The sequence below is a fragment of the Dreissena polymorpha genome, chromosome 10 (assembly GCF_020536995.1).
Source record: "Dreissena polymorpha isolate Duluth1 chromosome 10, UMN_Dpol_1.0, whole genome shotgun sequence".
NCBI lineage: Eukaryota > Metazoa > Mollusca > Bivalvia > Myida > Dreissenidae > Dreissena > Dreissena polymorpha.
In genome coordinates, this window is record NC_068364.1 from 20,958,934 (window position 1) to 20,984,014 (window position 25,081).

General features: G+C 33.2%; 1 protein-coding gene across 11 annotated transcripts in view; it reads right to left on the reverse strand.

The window, feature by feature from the left end:
• LOC127847242 (uncharacterized) overlaps window positions 1-25,081 on the reverse strand; it is a 167,432-nt gene that overhangs the window by 19,867 nt on the left and 122,484 nt on the right. For 3 of the 11 annotated variants that reach the window (XM_052379014.1, XM_052379010.1, XM_052379011.1), the window contains exons 20-25: window positions 22,539-22,607; window positions 21,519-21,647; window positions 20,290-20,352; window positions 17,469-17,561; window positions 9,501-9,684; window positions 2,254-2,301 (exon numbers count right to left, since the gene is read on the reverse strand). In XM_052379014.1, the coding sequence (XP_052234974.1) occupies window positions 2,254-2,301; window positions 9,501-9,684; window positions 17,469-17,561; window positions 20,290-20,352; window positions 21,519-21,647; window positions 22,539-22,607 (586 nt within the window). The remainder of the gene's footprint in view (window positions 1-2,253; window positions 2,302-9,500; window positions 9,685-17,468; window positions 17,562-20,289; window positions 20,353-21,518; window positions 21,648-22,538; window positions 22,608-25,081) is intronic. The other 8 variants (XM_052379015.1, XM_052379021.1, XM_052379018.1 and 5 more) reach the window with 8 other exon arrangements.

Consider the following 25,081-nt stretch of genomic DNA (forward strand, 5'->3'; position numbering starts at 1 on the left):
CGGACGGACGGAAAAGTGCAATGCTCAATGCCTCCTATTCTGTAGGGGCATAAAAATAAGTTTTTGTTCATAAATGATTTAAAAGCAACGCATTAAAAGCATGTCAGCGCACAGTCACAAACAAGCTGGAAACAACAACAATAGCTGACAGCTTAAATCATAACATAATATAGATTCAAACATAGAAAACATTAATGTTAAAGCAGCATCAATTGTACATGAAATGGATCACAGTATGATAAACTTAGTGATAAAATTTTTGACAACATGCCAACATTATAAACTTTAATAAGAGCTGCTCTCTGTGAAAAGGGGGTTTAATGCATGTGCTTAAAGTGTCGTCCCAGATAAGCCTGTGCAGTCCGCTCAGGCTAATCAGGGACGACACTTTCCGCTTTAATGATATTTTTTGTTTCAAGAAAGTCTCTTCTTAGCAAAAATCAAGTTCAGGTGGAAAGTGTGTTCCCTGATAAGCCTGTGTGGACTGCACAGGCTTAACTGGGACGACACTTTACGCACATGCATTAAACCCCGTTTTTCACAGAGCACAGCCCATATGTTTGCAAGCAGAAAGCATATTACACAGAAATAAAGCATGACAAAAAGATGCAATATCACATCAGAGGTTAAGCAATTTGTAAACAAACTAGAGCTTTGTCACAGACGTGACCAATACCCCCACATGCCGAATTGACACATAATATTTTGCATGTCGTCTTCACAAAAAACAGCGGACACCATGCTCAATTTTTAAAACGCACTTAGTAACCCCTTGACCTAGTTTTTGACCCAGAAAGGCCCATGTTCTAACTGGGCCTTAAGATCATCTCCATAAAACTTCTGACCAAGTTTGGTGAAGATCGGATGAAAACTACTTGAATTAGAGAGCGGACAACATGCTGAATGTTTAAAACCCACTAAGTGACCCCGTGACCTAGTTTTTGACCTTGCAAGGCCCATGTTCGAACTTGGCCTTGACATCATGTAGATACAACTTCTGACCATGTTTGGTGAAGATCGGATGAAAACTACTTGAATTAGAGAGCGGACACTTAATACCGACCGACAGACAGACCGACAGACCGACCGACCAACCCACCGACATACATGTTCACTCCTATATACCCCCCTAAACTTCGTTTGTGGGGGTATAATAATCATCTCCTAATTGCTTTTGTCAAAGGTCATCAGTGTCTTATTTGACCTTGACCTAAATATTGATAGAGGGTCAATGGTAAAAAAGTTTCCTTTGCAATTAAGTGTAGAGAGTTAAGTGTGAATCTGATTTATCAAGGACAGAAAATGTAGGAAGATAGAACTGTTCCGCACAATCGTTACAACAATCGAAATGAATGATAGCATTTACACTTTATATTAAATGAAAATCAATCTAATTGGCCAAAACACATAAACATTACACAATAGCCAATAGAAACAGCTGGAAATTATTATATTTTGATTGTGGCTACAATCAGGTCCTCAAGTCTAAAATATGCATTTTTGTACAAATTAAATACATTTAACCCGTTTCCACTCAAATAGGTATTTTGACACATTTGTCGGACCTTAGAAAGTGAAATGTAATAAAAGCTCTTCTTACTAAATTCAAGTTTTAAATTGAAAGGCTTTATTTCAAACCCTAAGATACTGATGAGTAGCAAACAGCATAAAACCTGAACAGACTGCGAGTTACTCGCAGGCTGTTCTGGTTTGATGCTGTTTGCACATAGCCATTTTTACTTTGCTTGTGAATGGGAAAGGGTTAAACAGTAGGGGAAGGAGGCATATTTTATTAAATGTCTATTTTCCATCTGTATTTATAAGCCCCTTAATATCATGAACCCATCCAGGTGCCTACCCATAGGCCATATTCTTATCTAAGAACCAGGATTGTTGGACTTGGTTGAAAACCTGCAAATTGTTGTTGTATGCGTTTAGTTTTTGTGATATTTCCTTTGCAGTCACAGACAATGTCAATTTTGTTTCATATTGGCATAAAATAAACTTATGATGAGCAAATAACAAGAAAAAATAAGATTTCAATTGTTGCATGACTTAGAATCTTAGGAGTCAAAATTATCCTGTATAAAATCAAAAATAATAATATAATAGTAACAGTACAATGGCAAATAGTCTCTGGATAAGATGGGATGATTTCATAAACAAATCAACAGTTTTACAAAGTAATCGATACTATCATAGCAAACTAGGCAAAACAAGTACACAATATAATCAAGCCTAACAGACGGTTACCAAAGAACTTTCCGAATATGGGAATCTTATCTGGATGGAATGGTAAACCTGTAATGTGGCAATAAAAAAAAGTTGATGTAAATATTGGGTTTATTTTTACATGTAAATGGAAAATATCAATGCTCATTCAGTAAGGTCCTTGTAAAAAAAGTGAATAGTTTCTTACAAACATAACACATTATAATTTTTAACAAATTGACATCATTCCAATAATCCTCTCTAGAATATCAACATTTTTTTTTTAATATGGACATAAACAAATAAGGGAATTCTGGACAAATGCCCTCCCTATATTTAAGCATAAGTGGACATATGCCATGGACCATGCATTAACATGCCCATTTTTTAATATGGACAATGACCCTCCCGAAACTAATGTTATGAGTAATTCATTACAATTAATTAAAGATTAACATGCCTGTTAGGTGTCAATAAATTCCACCTAAAGGGCACCTGTCCACGAGGGTGTATGCCCAATAGGGAAGATGTCCAGGAGACATATGTCTGACATTTATTTTGCTTTTATATACAACTTCCACTCACTCCATATAAACATTTATTTCATAATTGTTAAATCTATCAACCTCATATCTATTCACTGTTATTAATATTAGAAAAGAGTTCAACAATACAGAAATGCAAACAAAGTCATTGTTTGGTGTTAATATATAGTTTCTATTTGTTAAAAGCAATAACTTGTAGATTATTATCATTTATTATAGGTATCTTTAATTATAGCTCTACTGATTCAATTTCAATATTTAGAATCCAAAACATATTCTACTAGTGTTTTATGTCTTGTCATTAATGTCATGTCATTTACATATGTCATGTATGAAATGTCATGTATGTCATGTTATTTATGTCATATCATTTATGTAATGTCATGTATGCCATGTATGTAATGTTATTTATGTCATGATATTTAGGTGATGTCATTTATGTCATGTAATTCATGCATGTTATGCCATGTATGTACTGTTATTAATGTCATGTCATGTATGTTATGTAATGTATGCCATGTATGTTTTGATACATATGTCATGATATTTATAAGATGTCATTTATGTTATTTCATTCATGTATGTTATGCCATGTATGTCATGTTATTTATGTTGTGTCATGTATGTTATGTTATGTATGTCATGATATTTATGTTATGTCATTTATGTTATGTCATTCATGTTTTTTGTGTATGTTATGTCATGGATGTCATGTTAATTATGTAATGTTGTATATGTCATGGTTGTAATGCCATGTTATTTATTCCATGGTATCTATGCCATGTCATTTATGTCATGTCATTAATGTCATTTTTATTTATGTCATTTATGTCTTGTTGTTTATGTCATGCCATTTTATTTATGTCATGTTATTAATGTCATGCTATTATATCATGTCATTTATGAAATGTTATTTATGTCATCTAATTTATGTTGAGTCATTTATGTCATGCTATTTATGCCATGTCATTTATGTAATGTCATTTATATCATGTTGTTTATGTCATGTTATTCTTGTTTTTTACAGCAGTATATTTTTAGTGTTAGCAAAACTTACAAAAGAATTCATGTTTTTTGTGAGTTCAGTTGCATTTTGAACAACATATCTATAGTGTGATTATATTACTTCAAATCAATAAATTAAATTATTTTATAAGTAATTTTGTTAAATGTTTAATTAAAAATAAAGACAAAAGTATGAAAAGCTATTTTACATGGTAGATCAGCAAAATTTAAGGTTAAAAATAGATTACTCATACAAATTTCTGCCAATTCCTACCTATTCATACCAAAACATCGTGGTTCAAAATTGGAAAACTACATCGAAATGCCTCTTACTATATTTCAGTTTAGTTCCACATAGCAAACATGTTTTCAGAGTGTATAACAGACTCTTATTTTGTTGTAAAATTATTTTTTAATTCACTGCTCTTCCTTCATAAAGCAAGATAGAAACAAGATGTGTTTGAGAAACACAATGTCCCCCTATATGACGTTTGACGTTGAAGGATGACCTTGATCTTGACCCTTCACCACTCAAAATGTGCAGCTCCATTTGATACACATGCATTTCAAATAAAAAATTGCTAGCTTCAATATTGCAGAAGTGACATTACATTAGCAATTTTGACCCATATATTTGACCTTGAAGGATGACCCTGACCTTGACCTTTCACCACTCAAAATGTGCAGCTCCATGAGATACACATGCATGCCAAATATCAAGTTGCTATCTTGAATATTGAAATACTGCAAAAGTGTACAAAGTCATTAAATGAGCGATTTTGACCCATATATTTGACCTTTGACCTTGAAGGATGACCTTGACCTTTCACCACTCAAAATGTGCAGCTCCATGAGATACATATGCATGCCAAATATCAAGTTGCTATCTTCAAAAGTTATTGCAAATGTTAAAGTTGGCGCAAACCAACCAACCAAGCAACCAACAGACCAACCAACAGACAGGGCAAAAACAATATGTCCCCCACTACTATAGTGGGGGACATAAAAACTTGTTGACTAGGCTACAAGTGTTCATGTCAAAACAAATGAAGAGCAAAAGCTGATTGTTATTTGTTATGGAATGTTATTGAAAGATTACATGTTTTCTGCAACTATTTTTTCTCTATTTCTTACCTATGTGTTCTATATCTACACTGTCACAATCTGTGATTTAAAAAGTGACAAACATGTATGAAAACAGCTGCATGTAAACATAAACATTTGTCTATAACACACTTCCACAAATAATTACAGTATTACAAATGAAAATGTTGATATATTTAAATATGTTCCAGTAAAATTTGTGCACATTTTTCTACTTTATGAGAACTTTCTGCGTCGGAGAATGCATTTCTGTGTAGACCTGGAGTGTGGCCCAGCACTCCCTACGTAAAGATTTACCTTAGATATGTTTAAGACTCACAAAAGATGGCACAATTTTTTATAATAGCTGCAATATCCTTCTTTTTGACAACGACCGCTTCTACCTCAAACCAAAAATGCTGCAGCTTCTTCATACACGAGTTTTCAGAAGGAAGTTACAAATAAGACTAGACATCTACCTGTCGGAAATGGGTGCCCCAATGTTGCATCAAAACTCTATAAGTTGAAAATAACTGCACCAAAATAGGTGGCAGTGTGGACCTATAGTTGATGCTTAATATGTTTATAAAGTTACATTACTTAGTTTAATATTAGCAGCAACAGTGTTTTGAGTTAACAAGAGCACCGCATAACGGGTGCCACACTCTGCTGCGGGTGCATTTTTGAAGAAATGAAAGCTTGTCAGAATTTTTTTATTTTTTTTTAGCGGTCACAGTGAGCTTGACCTTTGACCTAGAGACCCTAATATGGGTGTGACGTGTAGAACTCATCAAGGTGCAGCTACATATGAAGTTTCAAAGTTGTACGTGGAAGCACTTTGATTTTAGAGCCAATGTTCAAAACCTTAACAAAATGTTAAGGTTTTAGCACGACGCGGACGGCGGACATGACGACGGACACCACACAACATGACGAGCTTGCTATGACAATACATCGTTTTTTTTTCGAAAAACAGCTGAGCTAAAAATTACACAAAATTGACAGAAGCAAGGATGGACGGACAGATGGATTGACAAGGGCAAAACAATTTGGCTTCACCTCTGAAAGTGTGTGTGTGGGGGGGGTCTAAGATATTTTAAGGTGGTCAGCCATATAGCCAAGGAATTAAATCTCATAAACTTTGTATGAGAAAAAACAAATAAAGGACTTAAATTGGTTGAACAGAATTTTTGCTCTCTATCACAATCCCGTATTATTCAGTCGAATAATATTATTTCAAACAAAGAATACTGCAATTCTAAAAGTAATTCATGCAGAGAATCATAAATTGTAAGTGCAAGATAACTTTTATGAGATAATAAAGAATTTGTATTAAAGTATTATTAAGATAATATTCATGCAAAAGGCATGCATGTGATTTAAATATCATATATAATAGCTTAACTGAGGAGAAAACAGTTTTGTTAAATACATGATTAACTCTTTCAGTGCTGGAACCGAATTTGGAAGGTCTTTGCAAACAGTTTGGATCCAGATGAGACGCCACAGAACGTGGCATTTCATCAGGATCCAAACTGTTTGCTATTCTGATAGTATTCTTTGAAAAAAAATTGAAGAGAATGCTAATTTTAGAAATTCAGCAGACGACATTTTAGCAGCGACATATTTCCCAGCATGCAAAGGGTTAAAAAATGTACATGCAATCCTTGAGACAGTATTTTAATGTTCAAAGAAACATTCAATCCAAATATTGTAAATGAAATGGTTAATTCAAGTTTGTTAAATATAATAAAGTTATATTCATTTCTATCAATGTAAAGGAAAAGATTATACAATAAAAATGTATAGAGAAGATGCACAATTTCAAAGAATTTGAACTCACAACCAGGCAATGATAATGCTCGACCCCTGAGTCTTAACAATTCAATGGGGGTCTGCTCAAAATCTGTAAGAAATACATGTTTTATTTCAATAACCCTTAACCACTTAGATATGTTTTTTCATGCATTTTGTAGTCCCTTACAAAGTTAAATTTCATATAAGACCTTTCTTACTAGATTCAAGTTTTAAAGGCTTCATTTCCAGCCCTTAGATACTGATGAGCAGCAAACAGCATAAAACCTGAACAGACAAGTACTGATTTTATGCTGTTTGCACATAGCCATTTTCACTTTGCTTCTTATTGGGGAAAGGGTTAGTGGAAAGTTGTAAGGTATGAGTTCATGATTTTTAAAACAGTTAAATCATTACTAAATCTTTGCCATACGCTTGACTTATACCATGTCACTGCTTAACCCTTATAGGAATGTGTGAATAACTGCAAATTAAAACTGAGTCTTGCCAGATCAACACTTACTGGGGATGACAAGTCTTTTTTAATTGCTTTGCTAAACATAATTTCATACATTTGATAAAATATTGACCGTCAAAATCCGCTTACCAACGGTGACCCAATATAAAGCTTCTTCCACTGTTATTCAGTATGAATTTGTACTCAGTTGACTGCATCGATTCCCTCAACATTTTCCCCTTGCAATATATTTGCAGAATATGTTTAAAATCAATTTAAATAAAATATTTGTAAGGTGTTATGTGTGTTGCAGTAGTATTTTCAATTACTACCATGATCACATGATTATTAGTAGAATCCTCCGGCTAATAACTTTATATTTTGCTGGATCAGTTGTAAATTGTATGTTATTAACCCTTTAGCATTAAGATATGTATTTTAACGCATTTAAGATACTAATGAGCAGCAAACAGCATAAAAACTTGAACAGACTGCAAGTTACTCGCAGGCTGTTCTGGTTTTATGCTGGTTGCAAAAGCAATTTGCTATTTATCCATTAGTTCATAGATAGTAAATTACCCCCACCCCCCAAAAAACTCTGATGTCAAGTACATTAACTTCAAATACTTCAAAGCAAGTGCACTGAATCAGGTGTGGTTGCAATGCATTTTGAAGCTAGTTAGTAGCTATAAATAACACATATGTACCAATAAAAGATGTTAAATACAAAGCTGGAAAAGCTGAAACTTCTATGTGAATGACAGAAAAGACATTGCTGGTTGATTTAATGTAACAGTTTAGAAATTGTACACACTTTTTTATAGATGCAATGAGTACTTTGTATTTTATAGAATTATTCAGATTGCTGCGGCTTTTTTAGTCTAACAAACATATCAAACTATAAATATGCATACATGTTTACATACCCTTGAACAATTGATATTTTTATTTAGTCACTTCATCTATATGAATTAATGTAGTTTTCAGATAATATAATTTTTTATAGAGCTTTTTGAGCAATCAAAATATTTAACATTTGACTTTTAAAATTTGATTCCAAATTAAATTTTAATATAAATTTAATTACATGTATATACCGATAAACCATGATAAAGCTGCACCCCTTATCAACATTGAAGATAAAAAGTAAGAATACTTGATATTTTTTTATAATGGTAGTTACATAACTAAATAGGTATAGAAACGCAAAATTATTTCCTTTCTTTAACTATTGTTATAAGACAACACGCATTTGAATATCTACTTTGTTTATCTCATACACTGCATAATTACATGATTACGAGAATTATTAGTACACTGACATTACTGTGCTATGCATTAGCATTCTATACTATACACAAAGTCATTATTTTTAGAATTACTTACGGGGTATTCTAACGTTCGGTACATAGCAAGTCCCTAGAAACAAATTTAAACATCCATAGTTTTCATACATAAATCTTAATGTTACAATAATACTGAATAAATTATTATAACATTTTAATATTCCGAACATATATTCTACCCTGTTGTGAAAGTATTTAAAGTAAAACAATATTGCCTTAGTTTTCTTATGACTGAAAAAGGTACACCCTATCTTGTTTGGACATGTAAACATGTAAGGTTATTGGTTTCCATAGCAATGAGTTAAATGGTTACTGATGAGCGTAAGGAAAAAACAACACAAAATCCGCATTTCAAACGAAAAAATTTCCAGCAACGACAATAAACTTTACACCAATCTCCGTTTCCATGGCAACTTACAAGCATTGCCCAAGGTCACAGAGTGAAATGGCTTTCGCATTTTTGCCAGAGTTTCAACAATAGTTGGCATTCGCATGCTTTCTGAATAAGATTTTGGCAAGGGACGAGAAGGTAGCTCATTCCGTATTATTGGGGAAACAGCTTTTAGCAGATCCATTGGCTCCAACGGTTGCGGGGTGACGCAACTTTGGACGGACACGACGTTACGCACAGTGCGACATCCCTCCATGAAGAATTCCTCGTCATCATCCGTCTGTGCATGCAAAAATGAGGTACGAACAGATTACGTCCTTGAAAGGTCAACTTAGAATTGTGATGACCATGCTTTCCTTGCTGATTAGCTTTTCCTTCGGGTTTCATTGATCTTAAATACTTACTGATTATCTGAAATAAAAATTCCTTTAAAAAACTAAATATGAATGGTCATGAAAACAACAATGAATGCAGGCAAAATATTTTTTCTTATCGAATCTAATCCTTCTAGAACAAAAATCTGAATGACAAAATTACAACATTCAAAAAAGCCATTTTCATTGGTGTTTCCATGACAATATCTAACAAAGGTCACATGCAGGGTCATCATCAAGGGTAACCATATGACCTCAAACGTCAAAAAAGGGTCACCCAAAGAAATAACGTACCAGCATGGGTGTATCCAGTTCTAACATTTAGTCCGACCAATGTCTGAGCAATATTGGACGTCCCTTCGTTCAAGGCCACCTGAAGCCGACGTTGAAGCTCGTCTTGAGTTAGTGAGCGACGCAGAGCAGGCATACCGGCCGCGCGGGCTGGACCGCACTGGCACATGCCGGGCTCGTCAATACACTGCACAGGTGAAGGACAAATACAAAGCTCTGGTTATACATCTATGTAGCAACACAAGGTAATGCATTGCAGCAACACAAAGAAAACACACAATGACTCACTTTGGCATTATTTTCAAAATAATTTATTTAATCTTTGATAAAAAAAAACATTTATACGTTCAGTAGAAAATGTTGTTTTTCAGAACCAGACTGTTTTTTTGTCAACTTCAGGTTTTTCTTCTATGTTTTTTTATTACTTTCCTTCATGAAACTTTGAACATTAAAATGATCATTTTGAAGAGTTGAGCATTCGAAGTAAAATCTTTACATTGCATAAGGAATTTTGAACAAAAATACTTGCATTATGTTTTAATTTTTCCAAGAAATTGCTGTAGATAGCTGTCATGAAAACATGAAAATGATCATTCTGATATCATTTTTTTCCATGCCAAGGAGAACCATTGTTTCTTATTTCCACACACAAAATTGCACACACCATTTCAACCTCCATCAATAATGAAGAAAAGTCTCAACGCTTATGCTTGCTGGGGAAACAGTGAAATCATGTTAACATTTATGTTTAAATAAAAATAAAAATTTAATACACTAATTATTACTTATAAAACTTTAAAAAAATAAGGTCACAAATTAGTTATTTTTGTTTCTAATAAAAGAGTATCTGAAACATCATAAGTTAAAAAAACTTCCATACATTGTATTATGATTAATTCAACAAAAACAACCAAATAATATATACAACTGTTCAACTAAACAGAATGCAACACTTGTTTTACATAGTTTGTAAATTGTAATATATAATGGTTATTTTTGAAGATGACTTCTGAAGAGCTTCATAATATTTTAACAAACACGAGATGTGTTTGTCAGAAACACAATGCCCCCTACCGCGACTCTTTGATTTAATTTTGTTGTTGTTGATTATATCTCTTTAAAAATATTACTTCCCTTGTGAAAATGATCTGTACCTGGAAAATGATAAATAGAAATTATCTCCCTTTAAAGCTTGTTACTTCCCTTGGATTAATTTTTTTTTAATTTGACCTTGAAGAGTGACCTTGACCTTTCACCACTCAAAATGAGCAGCTCCATGAGATACACATGCATGCCAAATATCAAGTTGCTATCTTCAAAATTGCAAAAGTTATGGGCAATGTTAAAGTTTTCGGACGGACGGACGGACAGTTCAACTGCTATATGCCACCCTACTGGGGGCAAAAAAAGTATTGTTTCAACATTTGTTAAATGACAATCACACATTGAAATAACTTATTTAGCTGTTCTGCTTTTCACTACATCATATTTCATCCTTACGCTACTTTGATTGTTCGTAAATTTAAGATTGAGTTTGACATACACTGCAACTCAATTATATTGGGATGAGAAGGATCAATGGATCGCAATCGCGATATATTCCTATAACGTTTGACATACACTGCAACTCCATTATATTGGGAGTAGAAGGATCAATGGATCGCAATCGCGATATATTCGTATAACGCTTTATGCTTGTATATGTTGGGATAAGTATAGTTAGTTAATTTCAAAACACGCTATTTAACTACCTTATTGCATAGTGTTATGTCCATATGTTAAACATTGATATAACATAAAACATTATTCCATTTAAGTATTTCCAAATGCATATAATTAAATTACAATTTTAATCTGAAAGAGGATTGCCAAGTGGTGTTTTTCACAAAAGATGACAAAATCGAGCCACAAATAAACAGTCCTCATGTAAATAATTTGTACTGATTTAAAGCATGCAAAAAATATTTTACCTTAATACAATATCACATCATTCTTTCTCGTGGAAAACATGGGCTTTAATATATTAATGCTCATTAAAATCTTCGTAAAGGAGACAACTAACTCTAAGATCTTTACTTTTGGATAAAAAATTGGTAGTGCAAAAAAATGTAAACCTTTCCTCTTAATTAAAAACAATAAGTATACACTGCATCTAACGCCCAAAGGTTGTTGAGAATAGGTCATTATTGATCTGTTTAATTTACCGTTATTGTTTACACCTTTATGTAGGGACGGTGTGTATTTGGCAGCCTAAATGCTGATTGGCTGACATCATTACAGAGAAGAAGTGATGGACAGCTGGCATCATGTCAGTTCAAAGCAAATTTAATAAAGATTGTTGTCAAAGGTGACACGCGAAATGACGTTTGATGTTGGGCAAGTTGGATTATTGTTTGTCGCAGTACACAAGCGTGATAATGTATGAACCAAACTGGCTTTATGAATGTTGGATAACACAGAAAATTTAAGTGGATGAAAAAATGGGGTCCACAGCCGACTCGGGGTATACTGGACATTGCCATACAATGAAGTTGCAGTGTATTTTAAATTATACAATTTAGTAGCTTTTCATTCATAAGTACAATTTTCAATTTCAGCTAAAATATATGACATATTCATTTCCAGTTAACATAATAAATATTTTGTATTAGTTAATGTTAGTATTCATTGAGTGAGCACATGTACTTGTCAATTGTTAAATAAAATGACACAACAATATATTTTTGTTAAATGTTATTAGTTTCCTGAACAAAATAAAACTTTTTAGATTTGTTTTAGGATAAATCTTTTGAATGTTTTTTATTCAAAATTTGTTTGTTTACTGAGCTTTTGGTTGGAAATCTAGCTGTTTTCAACAGTTTTTAAAGTCATATCATAGCCGCCAGTTTTTTTAAACTAACGCGCTCTAGTCCTGTCAATTGAGTATTTCTTCAAGTAATGGTTCTTTAAAGTCTTGGTTCTCACCAAGAAATGGATTTTAAAAATGTCTTTATTAGCCCTCGTATGTCAATTGATATTATTTCATATTCAACTAAGACTCATTCTAAATTAATTTACACTAAAGTGAACATTTCTTGGAAAAACTACTTCATTTCTTATATTAATGATGGTTATTGGATAAACACATGTAACGGCAGTGTTAGTAACAGACTTGGTGTTATTAGATATTGAAATTTACTCATAGATACCGCAGTTGTATTTGTTTACAATATTGATGTGTTCTAAATGCTGTGTCAGTTTGATTACATACAGAATCATGTTCTATCCTTATTCATTGGTAACAGTAACAAAACATTACAAATATATGAAAGCTAGATAAAACTAGAGCTTGTCACAGTAGTTACAAAGAATACCTAGGACGCCACGTTTTGGAATATGTAGGAAGTTTAAAAAAAAAGAGATTGATATGGCCTTTGACAACAGGACCTTTGACCTGTATTTCTTAATTTGGAGGGGAGTATAATTAATTACATACATATACGGTCAAACACAAAGTTTTGAACAAAAAATAAAACAACCAGTAAGATTTCAAGCACAAAAATGTGAGTTTGTTTAATTTCTACCTAAGAACAAGATATGTGAACTGAATACAAGACTGACACAGACTGAAACCAAACTTTGGACATCAACATGTGACCATTTTAAGAATTTTTTTTTTTCGAGTCCACTCCAAGATTTTAGCATACAATTTTAAGGAGACCATATTGTTAATACAAATGACTATTATTGTAGCTAATTTATAAAAGCACTTTTTTTATCTATTTTTAAATAATATATTGTTATCAAATAATTGAACATTATGCCAGAATAAAAAAGTTATTTGACTTAGCCCTATCAACATTAATGACTTTCAAATATAACAATGCCCAGCGCATAACATATTCTTTATGGAAGAAAAGTACACTTTTTCCTCTAATTTTCTTTAAATTTCTTTACATATATTATTACACATTTCATGGTCACATGTTTTGGCTATGATATCAATATACCTTTTCATAACTGCGTAATCTATGAGTAGTTGTTGGAAGCTCTAAAAAGTCCTCCAAGTCACAGTAAGACTGCGAAAACAACAGTAAAAGCGTCTAGGTTTATCACAACAACGGCGATTTCAAGTGGGGAAGGAACAGTCAATAATTGCCTGCTGTAAAATTTACCAGTAGCAAGATCTAAATATTGGTCCATGTTTCACAGCAAAAGCGTTATCATATCAATTGCAATTTCCAGTGGGCAGAGCAATTGTCTTGGTAACAGTCAACTTAATTTGGTCAAGTACTTGTCAATTTCTAGCAGCATAAATAAAACAAGAAACCGTCGGAGACGGGTGATGCTCCCCAAAGTTTTTTTTGTCACAATATTGCACTATATATTCAGATAAATGGAAGAGTCTTGAGGGCACAGTAGTTAGGGGGACAAGAATTTTTTGTTAGAAAATTTCAAAGGGCCATAACTCTGTGAAAAATCAACCGACCAGAACCCGCTGATAATATGCACATCTTCTCTTGGTAGTGAAGCTTCCCATAAAGTTTCATTGAATTCCGGTCATTAGTTATAAAAACAAGAGCTGTCAGACGACAGCGCTCTCGACTATTCGAGTGCTTGACAGTATAATGTAAGCCATCATGGGGTAATTGTTCATATTCAATAATTTATTAGACGATCTTAAAACAATAAAAAAAGGGGAAAAAAAATTGTTTGTTTGGGGGGGGGGGGTTGAGAGGGGGTATAATGTGGGGTGGGGTAATTTATTAGACGATGTTTAAAATAAAAAAAGGAAAAAAAAAACAATTTTTGGGGGTAGGGGGGGGGGGCGTAGGGGGGGGGGGGGGTTTGAGGGGGGTATAATGTGGGGTGTGGTAATTTATTAGTTTAAAAAAAAAAAAATTGGGAGGGGGGATAGGGGGAGGTGGGGGGTGGGAATCTGGGTAGGGGCGTGGGGCATTGTTTGGGTGAATCCATTGTGGTATACAGGTAAGTGTTGTTTTGTCAAAGTAATAATAAAATGTGATCATAAATAAAGAAGTTATGGCAATTTAAGCAAAATGTTCAATTAGCTTAGTGTAAAAGGGGCCATAATTATGTCAAAATGCTTGATACAGTGGTCTGCTCTTGTTAATATGTTGGAGTCATGATGATTAACAAGTATGCAAAATATGAAAGCAATATGTCAAGGGACATTGAAAATAGTTTGGGTAGTACGCAAACGTTAACATTTGCTGCATATTCTAAGTGGAAAAGGGGCCATAATTATGACAAAATGCTTGATAGAGTTGTCTGCTCTTGTTTATAGGTTGGGGTCATGTTGGTAAACAAGTATGCAAAATATGAAAGCAATATGTCAAGGGACATTGAAAATAGTTGGGGCAGTACGCAAACTTTAACATTTGCTGCATATTCTAAGTGGAAAAGGGGCCATAATTATGACAAAATGCTTGATAGAGTTGTCTGCTATTGTTTATAGGTTGGGGTCATTTTGGTTAACAAGTATGCAAAATATGTAAGCAATATGTCAAGGGACAAAAAAAATATTTGGGGTAGTACGAAAACTTAAACATTTGCACGCTAACGCAGACGCTAACGCTAACGCAGACGCTCACGCCGACGCCGGGGTGAGTAGGATAGCTCCACAATATATATTTCATATATAATAGTTGAGCTAAAAATTAATTTTGGGGGAGCATAAAAAAATATTAAAATAAAATAAATACATGAAATCAATCCTATTTTGTTCAAAATATCTCACCAGTCCTAGTGAAAAATATATGTCAATTTTAGAATTTCTTATTTCACCATTTTTTTTACAATATTCTGGGTATTTAAACTATGAGAGCAAACTATTATAAGAACAGTCTGGTTATTTGACCAATCATAATGTAGTATTATAACATTCTGGTTATTTGGTCAATCATTGTGCAGTATAATAACAGTCTGGTTATTTGGTCAATCATACTGTAGTCTAATAACAGTCTGGTCATTTGGTCAATCATTGCACAGTATAATAACAGTCTGGTCATTTGGTCAATCATAATGTAGTAAAATAACAGTCTGGTCATTTGGTCAATCATTGTGTGGTAAAATAACAGTCTGGTCATTTGGTCAATCATTGTGCAGTATAATAACAGTCTGGTCATTTGGTCAATCATTGTGCAGTATAATAACAGTCTGGTTATTTGGTCAATCATTGTGCAGTATAATAACAGTCTGGTCATTTGGTCAATCATTGTGCAGTATAATAACAGTCTGGTCATTTGGTCAATCATAATGTAGTAAAATAACAGTCTGGTCATTTGGTCAATCATACTGTTGTAAAATAACAGTCTGGTCATTTGGTCAATCATTGTGTGGTAAAATAACAGTCTGGTCATTTGGTCAATCATTGTGCAGTATAATAACAGTCTGGTCATTTGGTCAATCATTGAGCAGTATAATAACAGTCTGGTCATTTGGTCAATCATTGTGCAGTATAACAGTCTGGTCATTTGGTCAATCATAATGTAGTAAAATAACAGTCTGGTCATTTGGTCAATCATTGTGTGGTAAAATAACAGTCTGGTCAATTGGTCAATCATTGTGCAGTATAATAACAGTCTGGTCATTTGGTCAATCATGGTGCAGTATAATAACAGTCTGGTTATTTGGTCAATCATTGTGCAGTATAATAACAGTCTGGTCATTTGGTCAATCATTGTGCAGTATAATAACAGTCTGGTCATTTGGTCAATCATAATGTAGTAAAAATAACAGTCTGGTCATTTGGTCAATCATACTGTTGTAAAATAACAGTCTGGTCATTTGGTCAATCCTTGTGTGGTAAAATAACAGTCTGGTCATTTGGTCAATCATTGTGCAGTATAATAACAGTCTGGTCATTTGGTCAATCATTGTGTGGTAAAATAACAGTCTGGTCATTTGGTCAATCATTGTGCAGTATAATAACAGTCTGGTCATTTGGTCAATCATTGAGCAGTATAATTACAGTCTGGTCATTTGGTCAATCATTGTGCAGTATAACAGTCTGGTCATTTGGTCAATCATAATGTAGTAAAATAACAGTCTGGTCATTTGGTCAATCATTGTGTGGTAAAATAACAGTCTGGTCATTTGACCAAGCATAATGCAGTATAATAACAGTCTGGTTATTTGACCATCATAGTGCAGTATGATAGCATCCTAGTATTAATTTGACCATCAAAATTCAGTATAATAACAGCCTGGTTATTATTAAAGAGACCAATCATAGTGAAGTTTCAAGCAGTCAGATTATTAGGGAAAAAAGTGCAGTTTAATAATAGAAGTATTTGAAGAGTCAAGTGGTGATTTAACCAATCATAGTGCAATATTATTACACAAGTCTAGCCGTTCTACCAATCAGGGTGCAGATTTATAATCACAGACTGATTATTGGGCTTATCCTAGTGCAGTAAATATTATAAGAACAGTCTTTGCAAAATCCTGGTGCAGTATTATAATCATACATTGTGTGATTACCGGAATAGTTTCGTGTGAACTAATGATGCCCAATTTTCTTCCAGGAAAGCGATCAAATTCAAAACAGCTTTGTGAGGTCTATGATAATACAAACATACGACTGGACATTTGGGCATTAATTCCATTTTGTGAGTTTGTATTTATATAGAACGTATTAGCACAATTGCATGCTGTAAAAAAACTGTAATACTATTAATCATTATTATATCATTTCAAAGGTTCATGTTACAATTAAGAAAATGTTACCAAAACAGTTAAACAGAATGGTAATTACAATTTACATCCAAAACAATGTGGTCTAGAAAAAAACAGCAAGAAAGATTTCAATTTGTTCTTTGTTCGAAAATTGTAACATAATTTGGCCATAATTCTGTAATTCATAATAAAACAAACCTTTGAATAAGAAATCAAGATATTCTGGGAGTAAAAGCACAACAGCATAGTAGAATGTAACCTATATAACAACACTTGGGTATAGTCTAATACCTTGACCTCCACTGGAGGCATAGAAATATGGCGACATGTGTTTGGAAGTACAATGGTCATGTCCGTTTTGGCAGAATCTAAAAATTCCTTCATCTGGGGAGAATTGTAATTTAATATAATAACATCAAATTATGCCAGTTTGTTAAACATGTCTAAAACAAATAAATTGTTTAACTTAGATTTCTATGAAAAATCATTGACTGTAACTTTTCATTTAAACTGTGTCATGATAATATTTGTTATTACTTTTAAATTTGTAATTGTAAAAAGTTATACTCTTCTGGAAAAAATTATTCTAAAAGTTTTAAAGCAGAAAAAATTTCATTTGCAAGTGACATTTTAGAAAACGTTATTTTGACAGGTGTCTTTATGAGAATCTTTATGTCTGTTATGAGATTTATTTTCCACTTCTTAAAATAGGTTTTTAAGTTAGAAGTAAAAAAATCCATTTATATTTATTTCCATGAATAAATAGGAATTTCAATTTGATCTGCATGCATATATATATAATGGATATATATTTAAAAATGAAATCAAAGGCTGGAACATAGGCTTTGCAGCAATATTTACTTTCCTGCCTTTGTTTTCTCTAGCCAAACCCAAAGATTATACAAAATCATAGCAGAGCGTAATTAAATATATTTGGTTCAGGTAAAACGCTAAAATAATAAAGGTAAGAAATATCTTGCCTGAGTCAAACATATTTCTATACGCCCTGTATGTAACACTTCTAGGGGATGTGCATATAACAACAAGAGCTGTCAAGAGGACAGCGCGCTCGACTATTCGAGTGCTTGACAATATAACGCAAGCCATCATGGGGAAATTGTTCATATTCAATAATTTATAAGACGATCTATTAAAAATAAAAAAAGGAAAAAAAAATTATTATTATTATTTATTTTTTTTTTGGGGGGGGGGGGGTAAGGGGGGGTGCGAGGGGGGTATAATGTGGGGTGTGGTAATTTATAAGATGATGTTAAAAAAAAATGGGGGGGTGGGGGGGATAGGGGGATGGGGGGTGAGAGGGGGGTATAATAGGGTTTGGTAATTTATTAGATGATGTTTAAAAAAAATATATTTGGGGGTGGGGGGGTGGGGGGGATGGGGGGAGGGGGGTGGGGGTGAGAGGGGGTATAATGTGGGGTGTGGTAATTTATTAAAGGATGTTTAAAAAAATGAGGGGGGGTAGGGGGGGTGGGGTGAGAGGGGGGTATAATGTGGGGTGTGGTAATTTATTAGATGATGTTAAAAAAAATAATGGGGGGGGTGAGGTTGCGGGGGGGGGGGGAGGGATTCTGGTAGGGTCGTGGGGTATTGTTTGGGTGGAATCCATTGTGGAATTCAGGTAAGTGTTGTTTTGTCAAAGTAATAATAAAATGTGATCATAAATAAAGAAGTTATGGCAATTTAAGCAAAATGTTCAATTATCGAAGTGTAAAAGGGGCCATAACAAAATGCTTGATACAATGGTCTGCTCTTGTTTATAGGTTGGGATCATGTTGGTAAACAAGTATGCAAAATATAAAAGCAATATGTCAAAGGATAAAGGAAATATTTGGGGTAGTACGCAAACTTCAACATAGATTTACCAATAATATGCATATTCTAAGTATGAAAGGGGCAATAATTATGACAAAATGCTTGATAGAAATGTCTGATCTTGTTTATAGGTTGGGGTGGTGTTGGTAAACAAGTATGCAAAACATAAAAGCAATATGTCAAGGGACAATGAAAATAAATGGGGAAGTACAAAAACTTTAACATTTGCTGCATATTCTAAGTGGAAAAGGGGCAATAATTATGACAAAATGCTTGATAGAGTTGTCTGCTCTTGTTTATTGGGGTCATGTTGGTAAACAAGTATGCAAAATATGAAAGCAATATGTCAAGGGACAAAGAAAATATTTGGGGTAGTACGAAAACTTTAACATTTGCACGCTAACGCAGACGCCGGGGTGAGTAGGATAGCTCCACTATATATATTTCATATATAATAGTCGAGCTAAAAATGCATATAAAAATATTCATGCTAAACCCACGCCGCAGTTGCTTGTTCACAAATTTAAAGGACTAGGTGCAGTAAAATAAATTGGAAATCAACCACACTCTTTGTAAAGAATTGTGTTTTTAGTTCAATGATTTAAAAAAAAAAATGTTTTGAAAATAAATTTATAAATATATATATAAAAAAAGTAAACATGTTGTTCAACTGAAATGTATAACTATTTAAATAACTTGACAATTGACTGTGAACAAGCAACTCTTTTATATAATGACAATATAAAAACATACAAACAAAAATATAAATGAAATAAAATCATTTTCGAACAAAATATATAGTTTAACCCTTTCACTCCTGATTGGTTTAAACCTGTATAAAGGCTTAGTTTACATTTTACACATTCCAAATTATTGCAAAGAATCAAAACTTATCTTTTCAAAGGCGCCATGAAATATGTATCTCTATGAATGGTTAAAATTATAGTTAATTATTCAAGGCAGTGAAAAGATTAAAAGATCAATCTTTTTATTCACATTTAATCATCAGAAATAAGAAATTTAAAATTAAAAAAAAACAATAAATTTATAAATTAAAGAACCCCAAGTTAATATAATACCAAAATTAAAAAAATGTTCTCAATTTAAGTCAATGAAAGAACTTTAATCTTGTCATTAATTGATGGCAGTATAAAATATTATAAAATCTGTGCCTTTTACAAATATGTTTATAGATAAACCCGGGCACTTCTATACTATTCGTTATAGAAGAATTTTACTCATTCAAAAATAAACATGGTAAAGGATTTGTATTGCTTACAAAGAAAGCCATTTCCCGCTGTTTTTCCTCCTCACCCCGCTTTTTTATCTCAGCCATTCTCTGCTTAAATGAGACAAGAAAGACGAGAGTTAATATGTGGCATAGAATAATCAGATTTCTGTTTCTATTTCAATCATCAGCACCCTTTTGAGGCGACATTTACTTTTAGAGTATTTTTTTGTTTGACTTACTGTTTTAAAAAGTTAAGCATAATACTTTACACAGTTTTAATGGAAAATTGAACACAACTACTATGAATGCTGAAGCATTTGGACATCAATGAAACATTACCAGAATGTCTGTTGTTGATAGAAATCACTGATAGATCATTAACATTCTTTTACTCATCACATGCTATCAGATATGGTTTATAAATTTCCAAAGGCCAACAGAATATTTACACTAGCCACTTCTCAATAGTGATGAATTGTCTAAACATTTGTAATTGTAACAAAAATTAATTGTTGAAAAGAAAAATACGGCAGTCTGCTCTGACCAAAGACAATGTTGGAATATTAAGACCTGACATTTGACTCATTAACTCTTTCAGTGCTGGAACCGAATTTTGATGGCCTTTGAAAACAGTTTGGATGCTGATGAGACGCCACAGAATATGGCGTCTCATCAGGATCCAAACTGTTTGCTATTCTGATAGTATTCTTTGAAAAAAATCGAAGAAAATGCTAATTTTAGAAATTCAGCAGACGACATTTTAGCAGACGACAAATTTCCCAGCATGCAAAAGGTTAAATACTAAGGTTCAAACATCCCAAACGCCCTTTTAAAGTGTGCATATAAACAAATTTCACTTGTTGTTAAACCATTTTAGTTCTTTTAAATTATATAATTTTTAACAAGAGAAAGTTGAGTTTAACACAAACATTTACATTTTAACATAACTCAAAAACATCCTTTGATTTCCATAGATAAAGCACATTTACTGTTTACCACAATTTTACGGTATCTACAGGAAATAAATCAAACAATGATGTTAATGTTCAGAGTTTGTGCGCTAAAATTGTGTAATTTGAATGTCTCTTTAAGAGTTCAAGAAAATGAAAACAAAATTGCATCGAATAAAAATATGTGTGTTTCAGAAACCATGGTAATTAATGTAAAACTATGATACACGAAATGAAAGAGCCCAAATATATGTAAGATGCTTTGTTGTTATTATAAAAATATGAAACCATATTCAGTAATAAATCACAATGGGCTATTAAACTTACCCTTGCAGCTCTTTCCACACTTCTTTCCTCAGCAAAACAAGGTATTCCACCATTTTTACGACCATCATACTTGCTGACGAAATTCTTTTCTTTTTTCTCTTTTTGATCTCTGTCCTTTTTACTGTTACCCTGGAAAAAGTATGAAACTGTACAGCTTTCTAACTAGACGTGAACCCATAAGCACATCTTTAACCCTTTGCATGCTGGGAAATTTGTCGTCTGCTAAAATTTCGTCTGCTGAATTTCTAAAATTAGCATTTTCTTTGATTTTTTTCAAAGAATACTATCAGAATAGCAAACAGTTTGGATCCTGATGAGACGCCACGTTCTGTGGCGTCTCATCTGGATCCAAACTGTTTGCCAAGGCCTTCAAAATTCCGTTGCAGCACTGAAAGAGTTAATTTGAAATAGCTCCAAAATAGGGTGGTATTAGATGATATGCAGTGTAAATTTCATGCAAAAGCAAACAAATATACATTGCAAATCATCTAATCTAATACAAAATGTTATTTTGCAGGTCAAGACATTTCTTATAAAATGTTTAGATATTGACAAAGTGATCAAAGCTTTAAACTATGATTCTGTTAAACAATGTTAATCTTTGTTACTTTAAATTGTTTTGATCACTCAGACAGGAATTGAAAAACACGTTTACAACAGGCTTTTTAATATACAAAAACAAAATCAATTAGCCATTATGTGAATATTGAGAACATTGGTGCATAGAATTAACCCATTTAAGCCTAGCGTCTAGAAAAAAGGCCTTGGCAAACGGCGTAGACCCAGATGAGACGCCGCATGATGTGGCGTCTCATCAGGGTCTGCACTGTTTGTTTAAAGGATTTTTTGTAAGAAATATTCTAAATATAGAAATAAATATACTAGACATCCCTAATTTTGGAAATTAATTGATCAAATTTAGAAGGATGGGAGAGTCCACTAGGCAAAATTCGGTTAAAACGCAGAAGCCATAAATGGACCAGAGATGTGCAAAAATGTGCAAAAAAGACTTGAACCAACCTGTGACTTCCCATTAGAGCTGTCATTGCGTGAGTCTGAACCCTGATTGCCTGAGATATTCGGAAGAGCCTGTGAGTGAAAGACAGACACGAAGTAGTCAAATGGCACACAAGTTTCAACACAAGGTCAAATGCCTGGGGTTTTAGATTTGCCTCTTGGGTACATCAGTGTAATTATTTCCCTTTTCTATGAATTTTTCATTTCATTTTCATTTATAGCAGTGAAATATAATAACTACTCTGTTAAGATTTGTTTCAGGCGGAAATTTCAAGTTAAAAAAAATATTATCTGGAAGAATGAAAACTTACAATGGTCCCTTTTATATAAGGAACAAAAGCCCTGAAACTTGACCTTTGACTTTGAAGCAAGGTCACCAAAAGGTCAAAAATAAATCCTCAGCCACCAGGAGGTCAGCAAACCGACCTAATTTCAACCAGAGGACGACTCAAGGACATTGCTTACCAACTCATCTAAAGGTCAACTGATTTTTTACCAGCATTCAAAGTGCTATAATGACTTACTTGTTTGAAGTTACTTTATGACCTTTGGGTTAACATTTGGCTCAATTTCCCTGCCCCAAAAGTGTAAATGTTGTCCTTATAATGACTTTAAAATGTCATTGGCAGCTTTATGTTGTCAAAAAAGATAATTAAAATTTGGAACATAAATTGACTAAGTAATAGGCATTCTTGTAAACGGTATAATACCAGCTAATTGCATCAAAGAAATTTTGAGCATAATATAATTTGGCATTTGTAATGAAGCATATAAATGATGTCATAAAACAAAGTAGAATCTAAACATTTAATCTTCTTATCAACAAAAGTATTTATCCAATTTCATATTAACTCTTTCAGTGCTGGAACTGAATTTTGAAGGCCTTCTTTGCAAACAGTTTGGATCCAGATAAGATGCCACAGAACATCAGGATCCAATCAGTTTGCTATTCTGATAGTAATTTTTGAAAAAAAATCGAAAAAAATGCTTATTTTAAAAATTCAGCTGACAACATTTTAAGCAGACAACAAATTTCCCAGCATGCAAAGGGTTAAATTTCCCATCTGCAGGGCTCCACCACTTTTCCTCCAAAGGTGATAAAACAACAACAACTTGGCTGATATAGAGAGCAGTAGATCAATCTAAAGGTCAAATAATTTCAAAGTTAATCGGGTTAAAGAAGATCTGCATAAAGTAAAGCAAGAAAATGGTAAAGGTCAAAGCTAACCAGGTCAAATTTCAACTCTTGGGAAAATCTGGTTATAAAAAAGATTTATTTTGTATCATATGAGTCATGTTCTGAGAAAAATGGGCTTAATGCATGTGCCTAAAGTGTCGTCCTAGATTAGCCTGTGCAGTCTGCACAGGCTAATCAGGGATGACACTTTCCGCTTTTATGACATTTTTTTTGTTTAAATGAAGTCTCTTCTTAGCAAAAATCCAATTCAGGCAGAAAGTGTTGTCCCTGATTAGCCTGTGTGGACTGCAGCACGCGCTAATCTGGGACGACACTTTAAGCACATGCATTATGCCCAGTTTTCTCAGAACACGACTCATATATTTCTCACCATCACTTTTAGCCTTGTTACATTCACAGACATTTATCAGTAAATGAGGTTGTTTTATTGGCTGTTGAGAAAGATACATAAAGGTTAATACCTGGTTTATGCATCTTTCATTACTACATTTCAATGATTATATAGGTAATTGATGGACATGTGTCCAAGAAAAAACAAAGAATTTCGGGATATTTTCTCAAATTCAGAATTGATGTGTAGCAATATAAGCTTAGCCTGGTTTTGGTTACAACAAACAAAGCTGTTGGTTGACCCATTTATCCAACAAGAAACAAGGAATTATAGGGTATCTCTAACAAGTACATGCAGCTTAAACATCATTATGGAGATTTGATCAAAACAAAACTGTTTATGTCCTGTCCTGAATGTATTTTTGTAATATTCTGTCTACACTTCTGAGTATACTAAGCACATTTCTGTGACTTTATCATTAACAGACAAGAGATGTGTTTGTCAGAAACACAATGCCCCCTACTGTGCCACATTGAAATAAAATTTCTATTTACCATTTGGCAGGTATAGAAATCATCTCCCTTTAAAGGTTATTCCTTCCCTTGAATTTTGTCCAATCCAACCAGGAGGGGGGGGGGATGGGGAGGGTCTCACAGTCAATTATGACCATGTCAGACATCACTGACAACCAAGGCCTGTGGTTTAAAAGAGATCAAAGCCAGATAGCCAGAGTTGATCATGTATCTATGGACATAAGTCCACAGGTATATAATGAACATCAAAGAAATTATAATTATATCATTTAAAACAAAACTTTGACAAATCAATCATTTGGGTTATAAATAATCAAAATAATAAATCTGTACAGTAACTGTGAAAAGAACTTCAATTATGGGTAAGGAAATATATAATATGAGATTTATAATTATATAAAATACTTCCCTTGAAAATAATTGTCTGTAACAAATGTCTATTTTTAGTAGCAAATAATTAAAAGCCATTACTGTGACTGTAGAT